At 46.6% G+C, this 18,359-nt stretch overlaps 1 protein-coding gene across 11 annotated transcripts in view; it reads left to right on the forward strand.

Moving 5' to 3' along the window:
• The window catches only part of LOC110260224 (uncharacterized), a 173,714-nt gene that overhangs the window by 94,561 nt on the left and 60,794 nt on the right, over nucleotides 1–18,359 (forward strand). For 2 of the 11 annotated variants that reach the window (XM_085021674.1, XM_085021673.1), the window contains exon 1: nucleotides 7,636–8,249. The exons of 2 other annotated variants lie outside the window; for them this stretch is intronic. In XM_085021674.1, the coding sequence (XP_084877800.1) occupies nucleotides 8,244–8,249 (6 nt within the window). In that variant the 5' untranslated portion in view covers nucleotides 7,636–8,243. Of the gene's footprint in view, nucleotides 1–7,635; nucleotides 8,250–9,156; nucleotides 10,816–13,961; nucleotides 14,114–14,560; nucleotides 14,876–15,029; nucleotides 15,095–17,355; nucleotides 17,568–18,359 lie in introns of those variants that run through there. 7 more of the 11 variants (XR_014843359.1, XR_014843358.1, XR_014843357.1 and 4 more) reach the window with 7 other exon arrangements.

Raw genomic sequence — 18,359 nt, forward strand, 5'->3', positions numbered from 1 at the left:
ACATGTGGCATATGGAAGTTCCCAGGCTAGGTATCTAATTGGAACTGTAGCCACCAGCCTACACCAGAGCCACAGCAACACAGGATCCAAGCTGCGTCTGTGACCTACACCACAGCTCACAACAATGCCAGATTCTTAACCCACTGAGCGAGGCCAGGGATCGAACCCGCAACCTCATGGTTTCTAGTCAGATTCGTTTCTGCTGCACCATGACGGGAACTCTCTAATACAGCTACTTAAAAAATTTGCAATGTTTTCAACTACTTTAATGTTCTAGGGGAAAAGATTAAAATATGCAAAAATATGGAGTTCCCTGGTGGCTCAGTAGTTTAATGATCTGGTATTGTTAACTGCTGTGGTACAGGTTTGATCCCTGGCCTGGGAACTTCTGAATACCACAGGTGTGGCCAAAAAAATAAATAAAAATACACAAAAATATGTGTACAGGGGTATACGTTTTGCTTTTGTCTTATGTTCTAATATTGCTCAGTATGATACTGGTTTATATTTACATTTTGGATTTTTTTCAACATGTGTGTTTTAGTATCAATTTTGATTAAAAATACTGCATTTAAAATTTTTTTATTATAGTTGATTAACAATGTTCTGTCAATGTCTGCTGTACAGCAAATTGATCCAGTTACACACACACACACACACACACACACACACACACACACACACATTCTTATTTTCACATTATCCTCCATCGTGTTCCATCACAAGTGATCAGACATAGTTCCTTGGGCTATACAGCAGGATCTCATTGCTTATCCACTCCAAATACAAGAGTTTGCATCTACTAACCCCAAACTCCCAGGCCCTCCCAGTCCCTCCCCATCCCTCTTGGCAACCACAAGTCTGCTCTCCGTGCCCATGAGTTTGTTTCTTTTCTGTAGATAGGTTCATTTGTGCCATATATTAGATTCCAGATGTAAGTGCTATCACATAGTATTTGTCTTTCTCCTTCTGAATTAATTTACTCAGTATGAGTGTCTAGTTCCATCCATGTTGCTTCAAATGCATTATTTTGTTCTTATTTATTGCTGAGTAGTATTCCATTGTGTATATATACACCACATCTTCTTTATCCATTCATCTGTTTTTGGACATTTTTTTTTCCCCAATACAATTTTTTTCCTACTGTACAGCATGGTGACCCAGTTACACATACATGTACACATTCTATTTTCACACATTATCATGCTCCATCATAAGTGACTAGACATAGTTCCCAGTGCTGTACAGCAGGATCTCATTGCTAATCCATTCCAAAGGCAATAGTTTGTACCTATTAATCCCAAGCTCCCCAGCCACCCCACTCCCTCCCCCTTCCCCTTGGCAACCACGAATCTATTCTCCAAGTCCATGATTTTCTTTTCTGTGGAAAGGTTCATTTGTCCTGTATGTTAGATTCCAGTTATAAGTGATATCATATGGTATTTGTCTTTCTCTTTCTGACTTAGTTCACTCAGTATGAGAGTCTTTAGTTCCATCCATGTTGCTGCAAATGGCATTATTTCATTCTTTTTAATGGCTGAGTAGTATTCCATCATGTATATATACCACATCTTCCTAATCCAGTCATCTTTCGACAGACATTTGGGTTGTTTCCATGTCTTGGCTGTTGTGAATAGAGCTGCAATGAACATGCGGGTGCATGCGTCTTTTTTAAGGAACGTTTTGTCTGGATATATGCCCAAGAGTGGGATGGCTGGGTCATATGGTAGTTCTATGTATCGATTTCTAAGGTACCTCCATATTGATCTCCACAGTGGTTGTACCAGCTTACATTCCCACCAACAGTGCAGGAGGGTTCCCTTTTCTAAGTATTGCATTTAAGTAGCTATCTTTCATGTCTTGGCTGTTACAAATAGTGCTGCAATGAACATTGGGGTGCTTGTATCTTTTTGAATGGAAGCAACTTAAATATCCATTGACAGAGGGATGAACAAAAGAAGATGTGGTACATGTAGACAATGGAATATTACTCAGTCCTAAAAAGGAATGAAATCATGCCATTGGCAGCAATATGGATGGGCTTAGACATTATCATACTAAGTGAAGATAGACAGTGAAAGACAAGCATCCTATGATATCACCTATATGCGGAATCTAAAAAAAAGGATACAAATGAATTTATTTGCAGAACAGAAATACACTCGTAACCTTTGAAAAACTTCTGATTACCAAAGGGGACAGGTGGGGGCAGGAAGGAGAGGACCTGGGGTTTGGGATTGGCATACGCTCACTGGGGTGTCTGGAATGATTGGCCCACAGGGACCTGCTGCACAGAGACCTCTACCCAGTACTCTGTGATCATCTACGTGGGAAAAGAATCTGAAAGAGAATGGATGTGTGTACACATATAAATGAGTCACTTTGTTGTGCAACAGAAATGATCACAACATTGTAAATCAAATATACTTCACTTCAAACTTTAAAAAAAAAGTAGCTATCTTTTTTTTTTGGCAACTCCTTACATTTTGCAGCCCAGGTGATGGTGCCAGTGGCTTCACCCTCATCCTGGCCCTGCTCTTTGGTGGCACTAATCACGGTTCCAGTGAAAGAGGTAGTTGTGCCATCAGCTGTTTGAGTTACCTGCATATAAACGCTCTGAGGGCAGGGATGGGGCTTGCTTTGCTCACCACGGTGTTGGGGCTGTGTCTGTGTCTGACTCCTTCAGGCATGCAAAACACTTTCTGAACAAACGAACGAAGAGATTTCTAAAAGGAGCCACCCTGGATCTGGTCTGTAGTGTCAGTTCATGTCTTCACATTATTTACTTGAGGAAGCATATACTGAAGGCATCCTGTGGCCATGTACCTACCTTGCAAGCTGTAGGGATGGTAAAGACAAGGCCTCTGCACTCAGTGAGTTGGCTGGTGGTGAAGACTGATCTACGGTTCAGTTCCATGGAGAAGCACTGAGAGATGGAGGTCATGGTGGCGGGGGAGCAGCAAGAGCCCAGAAGTGGGGTCCAAGCTCACCCTGGATGTTCAGGGGAAGGTCGGCTTAAAGGTTCTGTGTGAGCCAAGTAATGGAGGAGGAGGAGTGGATAGGCGAGTGCATCAGTGGGGAAAGGGAGTTTTGAACAGACAGCTCAGCATGTGCAAAGGCCCTGGGGGCAGGAAACAGTATGCTGTATACATAAGGGAACCCCTAGCAGTTTGATGCTCTTAGAACATAGAACAAAGCACAGAGATCAGCTAAGACAGCCTTGCAGAAATGGGCTGGGTGGAGTCTCACAATCTGCAATGCCAGGGTCTTCAAGGCTTTTCTGCAGAGTGTGAAAGGCATGAAACAGGATTTCACAGGAGGTCCCGGTAAATGCACGCCCAGTGGTTTTCTGAGATGTGTGGCCTGGTGTTGGGAGTAGTAGGGAGTCGCTTGTCCTGTGGGATAGGAAAGTCGGGAACTGCAACTTGGTAGAAAGAAGCCCAGTTACAGAGCTGAACGGGGCTGCACGACTCTCCCAAGCCAGAACTCAAGGGAAGCCAAGTCAACGTGGGGTGCCCTCATCCCTCTGTTCCGTATCCAGGGTTGTCACCTGTCACTCACACCAAGTGGGAATTCATAGCATTGATTGCCCTTTTAAAGCAATCTCAGCCAGGCCCTAACATGGGATAGAGCCTTGTAACCGGCCCGAGGCACGTATGTCTGTTATGACTCTCTGGTCCAAAGTCACTGTTGAAGCAGTGGACACCACCCCTTTGCCAAACAATTTTCAGTCCCGGGCCAGGGGCTTGGAGAGCTTATCTCAAGGGCCTGGCGGGGCTTCCTGTCATTACTTTACACAAGGCGTGGGCTTATCTTACGGGAACCTTTGGAGTTGTGAGCAGAGTTGCAAACCCTCCCCAGCGGTGCATTTCATCCCGAGGTGAGTGACCTTGCTCACAGGGAGATGAAAAATCCCCTTCCTGGGTTATTAAAGTTTACACTATCAGCTCCTTGAGCTTGTACATTTGCAGTGGCATTTGACTCCAAGTAGGAATCTGGGTCATCTGATGGCAATTATAGCGCTTTTATCTGCATCTGTTGAGCAGAAACTCTCTAGGGCCTCCCCTTAAAAATATGGTTTCAGGAGTTCCCATTGTGGCCCAGCAGTAGTGAACCCGACTAGGATCCATGAGGACATGGGTTTGATCTCTGGCCTCCACTCATAGGTTAAGGATCCAACGTTGCTGTGAGCTGTGGTGTAGGTTGCAGGCTCAGATCTGGCGTTGCTGTGGCTGTGGTGGAGGCTGGCAGCTGCAGCTCTGATTCAACCTCTAGCCTGGGAACTTTCATATGCCCCGGTGTAGCCCTAAAAAAAAAATCTGGCTTCAGCCCTCTGAGCTAGAGGGAAGATATCCTGAGGCCGCCCTTCCAGGGAGGCAAAACTGGGCTGTATCCTCTGGGCTGAGAGGAGTCCACTTGGTCCCAGAAAAAGAAGTCCTTTCCGTATTCACCCAAAGTAACGCTTCTCCAAGCATGGAGGCATCTGGTGCAAGTTCTTCTAGCTGCATGCCTTTGGGTGGTTATGCCGTCACCCTCAACCTCAGTTTCCAAGAGCCCAGAAGCGGGTAAAAGCTCACCCCAGAGGTACAGGAGAAGGCCGGCTTAAAGGTTCTGTGTGAGCCAAGTTATGGAGGAGGAGGAGTGGATAGGCAAGTGCACCAACAGGGAAAGGGAGTTTTGAACAGATAACTTAGCATGTGCAAAGGCCCTGGGGGCAGGAAAACAGCATGCTATACACATATGGGAACCCCTAGCAGTTTTGGTGCTTTTGGAACATAGAAGAAAGCGGTAGAGATGGGCTAGGACAGCCTTGTAGAAATGGGCTGGGCAGAGTCTCACAGCCTGCAATGCCAGGGTCTTCAAGTTTTTTCTGCAGAGTTTAACCAGTGGAATGTCTTTCCCAGAAAGGATGGATTTCTTTATAAGAATCACCTTGACTATGAGGATTCTAAATAGAATCAGCAATGACAAAGCATGCAGGGAGCCCAGTGTACAAGTGATGCTTGATCCGGGGTCAGTGACCTCTGCACACGGCTCTCTTCTCCGTGCTCCATTCTCCGGGTCTCTGGTCACTCGAAACCGGAGAGGGGAGGACAGCTTGCAAGAGGAAGTTAACTGCAAATATTGGGCTCCAGAAAGGGTTCCTCCTCAAGACAGTTCCTTTTCAAACTGATCACAGTTTTACACATGCAATTTATTTCACGTATCTCATTCCACTGGCCAAATCCTAATTTGTTCTGTCTTCTGGAAATTGGGGGAAATAGGGACAGTAGATGCAGTCCCAGTTTGGCCTGTGACTCACAGATTATCTCCTGCCTTGCCCACGACCACCTGTGCAACCGGACTCCACCAGCCAGAGCACTCGCCTGCTAGTGAATTGTCTTCAGAATTTACCCCTGCAGCAGGCACGCAATGCTCTTGGGACTGAAGGTGTGATGGTTTCTACAACTTGTTCTGACTGCCTGGATAACTTGGGAAATTTCTCTCCTGACTTCCTTCTCCCCTTTTACAAAATGCAGGGCTTGCATTGCTAACCCTGTTCTAGGCTTTTCTCCCTTCCTGGGCTCTGTCTCTGGGGCTGCAGAAGCTGAGTGCATCCTTCGAGAATTCCTTACCTTCATCACTCAGCACATGAAACTGGGAGGAAGGCAAGAGGCACTGTTCTTGGTCCTGTTCTGAGGCTCCGGCCTCCTCTGCTAACAGCACAGAGAGAGGGGGCCTTGGGGCGCCCTCCCCTCCTCCTCTCAGCTCTCACTCAGCCGCTTACTGCCACACCATGTAATTATACCAACAGACGGCTTGTCCATACTCACTTATGTGCATAGCTCCCCTGCACATCAAAAAGCAAATCTCCAAGGTGAAGGGCCCCCGAGGCTATTAGCCTATAAAAATTTGTGTTTCTGAAAACAAAGTTGCACAGACATGGCAGGTAAACATCACCCAGAATCACACCTCCTTGCCCCGTTCATACCTTACATACCCCCAAAATATGACAGTTACATGGTTAAAAAAAAAACACAACCCCCCAAACCCTGTTTAGTATTAAAATGTAACTTTTTAAATTTTTAGGAATTGTATTGGAGTATAGTTGACTTCCAGTGTCTTGTAAGTTTCAGGTGTACAGCAAGACGAGTCAGTCATACGTATAAATACATCCATTCTTTTTTCTCATAGGGGTTATTACAAAGTATTGAGTAGAGTTTCCTGTCCTGTGCAGTAGGTTCTTGTTAATCATCTATAAAATGCAATTTTTTCCCCATTTCCTTTTTTTATTAAAGTATAATTGATTTATAATGTTCCAATTTCTGTTGTACAGCAGTGACCTCATCATATATGTGTTTGTGTATATTATACACACACACACACACTCCTCTTTTTATATTATCTTCCATCATGGTCTATCCCAAGAGATTGGATATAGTTCCCTGTGCTATACAGTAGGAGCTCATTGCTTATCCATTCTAAATATAAGTTTATTTATTGTATATATATATATTTTTATGTATTATATATATATATATATATATATATTTTTTTTTTAGGGCCGCAGGTGTGGCATATGGAAGTTCCCAGTCTAGGGGTCACATTGGAGTTATAGCTGCTGGCCTCCACCACAGCCGCAGAACATGAGCTTCGTCCTGCAACATACTCCACAGATCCTTAACCCACTGAGCGAGGCCAGGGATCAAACCTGCCTCCTCATGGATACTAGTCCAGTTCACTTCTGCTGAGCCATGATGAGAAGTCCCCTAAATGTAACAGTGTAAAATGCCACTTGTTAAGAAGTCTGTATCATTGACAATATCTCCTACTGACCCGAAGGCAGGACAATGTGTGTGCCTTTCCTGGTTGGGGTCCGGGGGGAGGAAGGGCTCGGGCCCAGACAGCTATCATCATCATTTCCTCCAGGAATTTTTTCTTGGCTCTAGAAGGCAAAGGATTGACGGGGACAACGAGCTCATGGCCCGGCTGGCCACATCTAATTAAGCTCATTAACAGGGAAGCCTTGCCTTGGGTCAGCTCTGCAACAGGACTTTGGAGGAAGAGGAAATGGCTTTCCCAGGGCATCTGATTCCCCATTGGCACCCATGGAAGCGACAGCTGGGGCGTTTCTAGGTCGGGCAGGGCTGTGCCCTTGCCTGCAGTCTGTGCTGCATGATCAAGAACCAGGGTGACCAACTGCCCTGGTTTGCCCAGGGTTGGACTGAAGGGTGGTTCCCTGAAAAAGCCAGGAAGCTTCCGGGCAGACCGGGACAAGTTGGTTCCCTTTCATCATGCATCAGAGGAGGGGGAGTGAAGCCTGCAGTGCTCTGGAGGGGATGTCAGAGACCCTTCACCCTAGTCCTTGAGAACAGGCATCAGTAAACTTTCAACAAAGGACCGGAATAATGAATACTTCAGACTTGGTCTCTGTCGCAACTACTCAACTTGGCCATGGTCATGTGAAAACAGCCATGGGCAAAATGTGAAGAAATGAGCTTGACAGCATCTTGATAAGATGTTATCTATAAATACTGACTGGATTTGGCCTGTGGGCTGTACGTTGCCAACCCTTGCTGTAGGAGGTATTTCTTTTTTTTATGCCTCCATTGATGGCACAGGCACATGTAACCTCAGCACCTTTGTCCAGGAAGCAAGATACCCAAAGGCTTAGGGAGGGCTTGGACGTTGGGGTTAAACAGTCTTGGCTCAAATCTCAGCTTTGCCACCTGCTAGCTGAGTGACCATGGGCAGATTGCTTCACATCTCTGAGCCCTAGTTTCCTCTCCATAAACTAGGAATGATGAGAATGATACCTGCCTGCCCAGGGTGAAGGGGAGGGGACGAAGACCCCCATCTCTGTCCAGGGAAGAAGTCCCAGGACACAGGACCACTTTCCATCCACAGCGACAGAGAACCTGCAGAGGTGATGAGGAACATCCAGCACACAGCTCCTCTGTGCCCAGCTCCCTGCTCATTACTGGAGCCAAAACACTCAGTAAAAGGACAGACACACAGCTCTTCTCCTCCTGGGATTTACAGTCTGGTGGCATGTGTAGGGAGGCAGACAGGCAGTTAAAATAAGTCGGGTTAAATCCCAGAGTGCGAGGAGGCCAAGAGTGGATGGAACTTCAACTTTTTTTTTTTTTTTTTTCCTTTCCGTTTTGGATGAGAAGGAAGTTTCCGTGAGGGGACTACGTCGCTTACACGCCTGCAAGAACTGAGAGGAGCCACCGCTTAGGAGCTGCTGGGGTCCGACGCCGATGCAGGTGGCTTCTCTCGGGGTGTGAGCTTGGGTGGGGCTGTTTGCTGCAGGGGTGTGGGCACCGCATATGTGTGTGAAGGTCTAGTTGTGTGTCTCCTGGTGGGTAATTTGTGGGTGTGTGGCTTGTCTGGTGACAGATGAAGGGCGGCTCTGACGTAACAAAAGGCATGTTTGTATCTGCGACTTGATAAACAGAGACGTTTAGGGCTGGCAGCGTCTTAGAAGTGGCCTGTCCCTGTCCTCCTCCTCTTTTCCTTGGGTTACATTACAGGTGGTTAAGTGAAGGCTGGTCCCAAGATGCTCAACTAATTATCTCCTGACTCCTTATCCAGACACACTGGACAACCAGGGTCAGCTAGATTCTGGGTGAACCCAGAGTTCAGACAAGCCCGTCTGGCCCCGCCTGGTTTGGGGTTGACAGAGGGAGGCAGGGTGAGTACTGGGAAGACAGAAAGGCATGTTTATGGCAAAAGACTAGGCACAATGCCAGGCTCTGTTCAGTAAGGGTTAGTTGAATTTGAACCTACATTTTGTTTATGTTTCACTGAAAGTAAAGTCAAGACCTGCCATTTAAAAATCTCAACTTGCAAGAGTTCCCATTGCGGCTCAGTGGTAACAAACCCATGGACTAGGATCCAGGAGGATGCGGGTTTGATCCCTGGCCTCACTCAATGGATTAAGGATCTGGTGTTGCTGCAGGCTGTGGTGTAGGTCACAGATGTGGCTCGGAATCCACATTGCTGTGGCTGTGGCATAGGCCAGCAGCTGTAGCTCTAATTTGAGCCTGGGAACTTCCATATGCCTCAAGGGTGACCCCAAAAAGCAAAGTAAGATAAAATAAAATTAAAAAAATAAAAATTTTAACTTGTATTCTTACATTTATTTCCATTTGCCTTAATAAAAACTAGCAGAAGCTGGAGGTGTGATCTCAGGGGAGATGCTGCTATGTTCCAAGATGCCCTTCGTGAATTTAAAGTATGAGTAGGTTTATATCTTGGAGGAGTTTCTGAAGATAGAGAGGACCTTTGACCAGCATCAAGTCTGTTACGTCAAGAGAGGAAGGCAGGATTTTTGACCTGGAGCTTTTTCCATCACAGTTCTGCACACTCCATGCCAAGGCATGACCCCCGGTGACGTCCTGGCCTCTTCATGCCCTGACCTGTGATGTGACACGTCCAGGACCTTCCTTCTCAGCCAATGTCAGTTCCTCTACCCAGTGGGATGTCTGGTTCACAGTGTGGGAATCTCATCTCTCAGACAAGGTGGTGCCAGGTTTACGTTTCTACCCAGGAGATGCCGCCTCTGGGTTTGTTCTAAAAAAGGCCAAGTCCAAGAGCTTATGAAGCTGCTTTGAGAGAGCTTTATTTTTTAAAAATGTCTTTCAATATATCAGCCATGCATAATCACTGCAGGAAGATGAAAACAAAACATACAGATAATCTAAGAGAAGATTAAAAAATCACACTATTCAAAGGCAACTGCTTCTAAGACTTAGGAATGGATTCTTCCTGACTTTTTCTATATGTGGCACAAGCACATTTTTCAAATGAAATTGAGATTGTTCTGTAAAACTCTGTGGGATTGAGAAAGTAGGTTAGGTGTTTTCCCCACACAAAACAGGAGTGATGATGGGAGTTCCCTGGTGGCTCAGTAGGTTAAGGACCTGGCGGTGTCACTGCTGTGGCTTAGGTTCAAACCCTGGCCTGAGAACTTCTGCATGCTGTGGGCCCAGCTTAAAAACAACAACAACAACAACACCAGGAATGGGGACAACCAGAGCATCATTACCCTTTCTCAGAATTCTGTCACCATGCTAGATGGGGAGCTAAGGAGCATGCAGATGTGAGGCTCCATGGACCTCCCCAGCGGAGCTCAGCCCAGGTGCCAGCCACGCAGGTGAAAAGATCCTCCAGTGATTCCAGTCCTCAGATGTCTGAGTCACCCTTAGCTAAGACCCCAGATGCCATGGAGCAGAGACAAGCTGTCCTTGCTGTGCCCTCTCAGAATCCTGACCTGCAGAAGAAGGGACCATAATAAAATGGCTGATGTTTTTCACTATATTTTGCATTGGGAGTAGTGTGGTTTTGCAGCAACAGAATCTGTCACCGGAATATCAAATATTCACGTTTGAGAAGCCCTTGAGAGAAAGCCCTCACCCACGTGTGGGCTCTGTTCCTGCCCATATCCTGGAGGAATCTGTCCCTGCTTGGTTGGCTTATAAAACTCCTACTTATCTATCACATCTTAGCCCCAGTGCTATCTCTTTTAGGGAGACATCCTATCTCCCTATGCCCCATCACCCAGGCTTCGTTGCTGCTTCCTCTGGGTACCACTCTGATTATAGCCTAGACTATGTGGTTCGGTAATTATCAGGTTGTTTTCTTTCTGAGAATTCCTTAAAAGAATTGCACCTCCAGTACCTGGAACAGAGCTTGGCACATAGGAGTCACTCAGTCAATATTTGTTGAATAAATGGGCTAAAGGACCGTGGGATGGGGTGTACCCAGGAGATCATGGAAGAACACCTGAATTTGTGATTTTGTTCCTCCATTGTTCCTGTCTGGCTTTGGGTAAGTGACAGGTCTGTGCCTTGTGGGGTTTTGTTGTTTTGCTTCAAGGAGATAATGGAAAGGAAAGTGCTTTGGAACATAAAAATGAGACGCATTCTTTATACGGTTATTATTAAGTGAGAAATAAGTAGCAGGTGCATTTGGGTAGCAACTTGATGACCAGGGTCTGTGCCTGAGTTCTTGGTTGAGGGTGAAAAGTCCCAGGTCTAATCTCCGCAGCTGGGTGCCTCCAGGCAATTCCTCCTCTCAGTCTGCTCTGGGTCTAGTGAGGCTGTTGTGGCCACCCCCACCTCCCTGCGTTTGTTGTGAGGCTCAGATGAGATAATGCACATCAAACATCCGTTGTGGTTAAAGTATCTGGCAAAACTTCTGGGCCTCCACAAATGCACCGTGCTTCTTCCCTGAGCCTGGCACCCTCCTGGGAGGCCCGTGTTCTTGGCCCTCGGCTGAGATTGCCAGTCCTACTCCTGCTTGGAGTCTCACTTGATTGATGCCACATCTTCTGGCTGCACCTGAAGCTTCAGGCTAGTTCCTGCTTTTGCTGTCAGCCTGGTGCTGAGTGGCTTGGTACCAAGACTTACCTCCCAGAGAGGCTTGTTGCTAACTGAATGTTTACACTGCATCCAGGAGGAAAAAGCCCTCTTCTTAAGCCCTATTCTTCTACTCACCGTCCTTCCCACAGATTCTATTTCAAAGAAACGTTCTCTAAACCTCTCAGGCAAGGCCAGCCCCCTACATCCCCACGCTCTTGTGTCTTTGCTCATTAACTTTGTAATTTTATCATAGTTATTGCGATCTCAAAGTGTTTGTTATCAACCTCCCTCCTGGACCATATTTGATTCCTTGCCCTTTTCCTTCTGCCCAGCACAGTGCCTGGCTCATAGATAGTGTCCATAAATATTTGTTAAGCCAAGGAGTGAAAGAATGTTCTGAATTTACTCGGTTCTCTTGATATGCATTGCATGTTCCTACTTGGGAACATTTGCTTCTGCCATTTAGCCCATGGGAATGTTCTCTCTCTTTCTCTCTCCCTCTCTCCTTCTCTCATGCAGGCGCCTGAGTACACCCACACCCACACCCACAAACCCATTAAATGAGATAATGCATGCAAAGCAATTAGCACAGCAGCAAGCACAGTGAAAGCGCTTAGTAGGGGTCAGCAGCTGCATGTCTCCCTGCTGAGCCTCTAATTATTTGCAACTTCTTAATTGCCTGTGCACCACTCATAGCCTAGCACACACAGCGCCTGCTCACTTGGTACTCAATTGCATAAATGCACAGTCCTTGTCTTCCTTCATGGAGATGAAATGGGATTTATGGCATCCTGTGCTGGGTGTTTTTACCTTTATCTTCCAGATGAAGAACTAGTGGTTCAGTGTGGAGAAGTAACTTGTCTGTTGTGCCTGCTCCTGTGCTACCTTGATGGGTGGGTGGGGGAGTTGGTCAGATAAAATGACAAGCAAGATGGCACAGAGCCCTTGTGCTTAAGATATCTTGAAGTCCTAGCTTGCAAGAACAAATGCAAGTACTCACATCAGCCTTGGAATCAGGCAGATGTGGCTTGAACCTTGAACCTCAGGGCTGCCATTCATCATTCTTGGGAAAGTAGGGACTTACCTAATGCATCTAAGTCTCATTTCCACCTACCTAACAATGGAATTAAAGTAGCCTAAAATCTCTGAGTGAGAGTGCCAGGGGAGGCACTGTGCTCAGAGCTGGAACAATGCCAGTTGCCCATTGTTAGGGTTCTTTCCATCTTCCTAAAGAGGGGGGTGCTGCATTGTTCTCTTTCACCCAAGTGGACATGGAAGAAAGAGTTCCCCAGTCATCTCAAACCTCTTCTCTCTCCATCAGTCAAGTGGGCATTCTCCCCTGACATTTTGAGCCTGTCAGTGAGGGCCGGATGTCAAAATCATTTCATGTGACCCGAGACCCGTTTGTTGGCAATGGCCCCCGCATACAGGTGCCCAGACAGAACTGCCAGACAGCCTCTGGGGTTTATGGGTCCTCCCTGGGGTGACCTAGCTCTCCTTCAATTGGTTTTCCTGGGAGCTCTCCTCTGCTGCCTCACCTGTGACTCAGAACCTGAACTAAAGTCTGCGCCACGGTCCCCGGGTGGAGATGGGAAGGTGTCATTTTTGGCATCTGATAAGTAGAGTTTTTACTTTAAAAAGACTTGAGCCAGAGGGCCGAAGGCACAGCAGAGAAGAGAACCCCTCCACGATTAAATATTCATTGAAAGGTCACGCCATTAGTGTCAGAAAATGACAGTGACGCCACATAAGACAAAATGACGGATGCAGAGGCTCCAGGAGGTACCAAGGGAACCTCGTGTCCACCCCCGCCCCCGCCACTGCCCCCCATCCCTGGTTCCCACCACTTTCATCAGATGAATATATTTTTCCCTGAGCTAAAATATTCTTGCTGTCTGAAGTGACTTTTCCAAAGGCTGACTCCTGACTTTTCAAATTACATCCAAGTGACAGCTGTGTGCTCTCTGTGTCCCAATAAGTGGGAGTTTGGAGAGCTTGGCCAAGGTCAGAGGCAGTGGGGAGGTTTCCTTTGAGCAGAAGGTTTGGGCTGGGCTGGTTTGCAGTGTGGCTTCCATTCTGCCAGCCCCCCACCCAAATCACCCTCTTGCTAAGGTCCCTGGTGTGCTCCCACATGACATGGCACCCTCTGTCCTCTCCTGAGTGCTGAGAACTTGACTCTGTGACCTAAGATTTGGGAAATCCTCTCTTTGACGCTCCTCCCACCTTGCTCTTTTCCTGCCTGGGTCCCCGCAACTTCCTTTTCTTCCTTTGCTAACCACCTTTCAGATGCTTCTTTTTTTTTTTCCCTTTTTTGTTTTGTTTTGTTTTCCTTTTTAGGGCTGCACCTGCAGCATATGGACGTTCCCAGGCTAGGGGTTGAATTGGAGCTGCAGCTGCCAGCCTACACCACAGCTACAGCAACACAGGATCTGAGCTGCATCTACAACCTATGCAGCAGATTGTGGCAACACCAGATCCCTAACCCACCGAGCGGGGCCAGGGATTGAACCCGCATCCTCATGGAGACAGTGTCAGGTTCTTAATTCCCTAGGCCACTAAGGGAACTCTCAGATGCTTCCTTTAAAACCTATTTTCCTCTCACTTCTCTTTTAGATGCAAACCTTCCCTCTAGATGACCTCACTTATCTCCTGGACTTGTCATCAATAATTGGAGTTGGCAGAGAAATGGCCCCACAAAGATAACCACATCTTCCGCTCTGCAACCTGTGGTTACTTAGCCTGCCACGGAAAAAGGGAGTTGGCGGGTGCGATTATTTAAGAATCTTGAGATGAGGAGATTATCCTGGATTAGTGGACCCAAAGCCTGAGGGTCTCCCAGGGTCAGGCCTGAGGTTTCTGAGCTGTTTTCACTGTTGACTTGGTCAATCCACTGGCATGGTCAGCAGTGGTGGCCTGCTTTGCGGCTAGCACTTCCACAGCGAGGTAATCAAATCAGCTTCCCAAGCCTAATGCAGGTGTCCTCTTTGGGGTGAGACTTGATATACAATGAAAAGTGCCTTTGCCCACTTCCTCCCAGGAAAGTGGGAGTGGCCGATCAATGAAATCAGATTCTTGGCGGCGTGGGGTCGTGCAGGAAGAGAGGGCACTGAGATGGCAATGCGAAACGGAGACCTCTCCCTCCCCTCAACATATGCATTTGGAGGTTCAGACAGAGTTGGGGGTGACGCTCCCCTTCTATGTCTCCTGCGTAGGGTAAATTCTAGCCAGAAGAGTGAGGATGGTGGCCTTCCTGTGCTTTCAACCTGCACCTGCTCACCTGCAGCATTCAAAGGCAAAAGAATTTCTATCAAGGGCTTCTCCTCCTGGGCCATTGCCTTGGGCCCGAGGCACGATGCTTCAAATACTTTGGTTCCTTTTCTCTACTGACCTTCATGAAAGACACAGGAACCACTTCAGAGCTTCTTTCAGCAAATAAAAATGATAGAGCCGGAAAGCATTTGCTGCTTGGTATTTGTCAGACTTGGTGCCCATCACAGACCATCTCCTGAAGGCCTCCTGGCAATGGGGTGAGCACCACCTTACAGAGGAGGAAACTCAGAGAGGTAACTCCTCCAGGGCGGCAGAGTTATGAGATGAGGGAGCTGGGCTCCAGACCTCAAAAGTGGCTTTAAAGCCCACGATCTCAACCACGGCGGCTTTTTTTCATTTGTTGTTTTGCAGCTCAGGGAGAGACAGGAAAAGCACAAATTGGAGGTGCAGGCCCCATCCCAAGCCTCACATCAAGAGTAAGTGCTTTTAGCTTCATTTTACACATGGTAAAACTGAACATTTTATGGCCCCACTGTGATGAGTGGTATTGGTGGTGTTTCATTGAAGAAATTCCCCTTTGTCCACCGAACACTAATCACACAGCAGAGGCACACACATGCTTGGAGGGAACAATCCTGAAGTGTGATTTCTTTTCTGTTCTTTCCTCTGTTTATCTTTCACACAAGGGCTAAAAACAAGTGAGATGTAATTTAAACTTACTTTATAAGAACATAGCTGTTGGATACAGATGTTAAATCGCTATAGTTTTGGGTCCAAACACCATCAATCTGAAAATTGTTGTCCAGCTCTGCAATTACTCTGAGCCTTAGGTCTGAGGTCTTTCTGACAAATCAGGGAACGAGAAATAGCTCCAGATGTGGCGGTTCCTGACACTCTATTGCAGCCTGATATTCATGATGGATTGCACTGGTTTCAGAATTCTTAGGGAACTCACTTACTGGCTCACCACACTATCCTTCAGAATAGAATGCTGCCCACTCAGGAGAACTCAGCACTTGCAATATTTTCATGAGCTCCGTTGGGCACCTCTGACTACCACGTGATATCTGATTACTGCTTAATGAGTATTCATTGCATATATCATTTCAAAGCATGGTGCGGAGGGCGAAAAAGAACCGAAAGAGTTCTAGAAATGGGGAAAGATTGTGATCACACTAGCCTAGGAAGTGTGGGAGCTCATCTTAGGTAAAAATGACATTCTTCATTACTCCTTTCTTTTGCTTCTAATCTTTGTATGTCTTTGTTGGTCTTCTTCATAGGCTACCCGCATTTTCTACGTCTTTCCCTACCAAACATAGATATAAGTAAAAAATCACACCATTTCCATACATCACAGGGAGAGAATGTGTTTTCGGGTAGTGTTAACCCTGTCTTTGTTGGAGATGCTGGAACACAGCTACCTGCTGGGATAGCCCACTGAAATGATGCTAAGAATAACAGGTACCACTACACTGTTGAAAGTACATGTATGTGGGAATTTGAATTACATCTCACAGTGAGGCCACGAGACAGAGATGGTTATTGTCCTCATTTTATGGATGAAGAAATGACATACACAGAGCTTGAGTTATACAAAGTCACACAGATAGTAAGTGGCAAAGCTCGGATGTGAGCCCCACCAACCAACACCAGACATCATCTTTTGTTAGGTGGGATTATGGCCCCAGCCAGGCCACCAGTGAACCAGCCCCTATTCCATTAGCCAGTCTGAGCCTCTGTCACTGTTTCTTTTGCCAAGCACACAGTGTAAAATGTTTCCAAATTAAATTAGAGTCCTTCCCTGTTGTCTCTCTCACAGCCAGGTGTTAACACACCCGAGCTCCAGGAATAGGTCTTGGAAAGTTCCTGCAGCAATTATTCAAATATTCTTTTCCTCCCTCCTCCACTGGCTGGTTTCCAGGTCTTGAATTTGGGGGTTGGGAGTCTAAGCTGTGTGAACCTACAGGATAAGACACAATTTGAAGGCAGAAAGGATGTATACTCCTTGGCAGTTGGACCCAGAAGGGAGCAGAGTCATCCTGCTTGCATCCCTCCAGACTTTCCTCCTGCAGAGAGGATACTGTTATTCAGACAACACCTTTCCCCAAATACTCAGACAAATTGCTTGTATAAAAGTCAGCAGCAGCATCCAAAGTGGAAGCTGCAATCCTTCTGTGGGGTATCCCATGAAGGAAAATCCCTAAGCGTGGAAGTCAGGCAGACACCATCTCTTCCCAGCACTGCTCTCGCATCAACTCTGTTAACTTAGGGTGGTTATGTAACTTCTAAGGCCTCAGTTTCCTCATCTGTGAAATGGAACAAGATTAGCTGTCTGGAGTTCCCATGGTGGCTCAGTGGTTAATGAATCTGACTAGGAACCGTGAGGTTGTGGGTTCGATCTCTGGCCTCACTCGGTGGGTTAAGGATCCGGCATTGCCATGAGCTGTGGTGTAGGTTGCAGACACAGCTCGGATCCCATGACTCCGGCGTAGGCCGCTGGCTACAGCTCCAGTTAGACCCCTAGCCTGGGAACCTCCATATGCCGTGGGTGTGGCCCTAGAAAAGACAAAAAGGCAAAAAAAAAAAAAAAAAGATGAGCTTTCTTACAGGGTTTATTTTACAGCTATGTCAGCTATCCTACCTTAAGCACCCAGCTGAGAGCCTAGTGTATAGTAAGCTGTACATTCTCCTGCTCCTCTCTTGATAATCTCCATGTCTCTATTCTTCCTCCATTCAGGTGGATAGCCTTTCTCTACTCTTCGGTTACTGGACCACATAGAAACCAGCTCCTGTGAAACAGCTAAACACACACTGGATTCACTGACTTGTACAGGCATTCCTTCTGTGCCCAGGATCGTAGTAACTTCTGGGAGGTGGTGGCTGGTGACTTTAAAATGAGAGACAATGTCATCTTGTGCACAAATGACGTCTTCCTCAGTAGAGCCATATGTCAGGGAAATAGTCAGGAAAGGGTTTAAGGCACTTGGCAGGGAGTAGATGTTGGGAAGTGATGTGAATTATCTAAGTGATGGCTGTGCTTCCCCACTTGGAATGCTGCCTTCCCCCCACGATAGGGAATTGTGTCTAGCTAAATTCCTGCCATCATCTGACTAGTCTTTTTTTTTTTTTTTTCTTCAGCCATACCCTCGGCATATGGAATATCCCAGGCCAGGGATCAGATATAAGGCGCAGCTGTGACCTACACCACAGCAGCAGCAACACTGGATCTTTAACCCACTCCCACTGTGCCAGACCAGGGATCAAACTTGAGCCTTAGTAGCCACCCGAGCTGCTGCAGAAACAATGCTGGATCCTCAACCAGCTGCTCCACAGTGGGAACTCCTCATTTGATTAGTCTTATGTGTTGATGCCAAACCCACTTTCCTGAATGGACCAGTGGTGTCCAACAGGAATACAAAGTGGGCTGTGCATGTGATTTGAGGTTTTCTAGTAGGCTCATATAAAAGAAAAAGTAAAGTGAAACAGGTGAAATTATTTTTGATCATATGTTTAATTTAACCGAATATATTGAAAATATTAATCTGTTACTAGGTAATCAATGTAAAAACTATTACGTGATATTTCATATACTTTTTTTCACCTTAAGGCTTCAAACTTGGGGGTATATTTGACAGTACATCTCAAGTTCTACCGGCCCATGACCCCTTGTGGCAAGTGGCTTCCCCTTTGGCCAGTGGAGCGCTGGGCAGTGAGTTCCTATAGGTCCTTGACTCTTCTTTG

The sequence above is a fragment of the Sus scrofa genome, chromosome 4 (genome assembly GCF_054392235.1).
Source record: "Sus scrofa isolate SSC_HxYL_T2T_F1_AM1 chromosome 4, Sscrofa_HxYL_maternal_Yorkshire_Landrace_v2.0, whole genome shotgun sequence".
Classification (NCBI taxonomy): Eukaryota; Metazoa; Chordata; class Mammalia; order Artiodactyla; family Suidae; genus Sus; species Sus scrofa.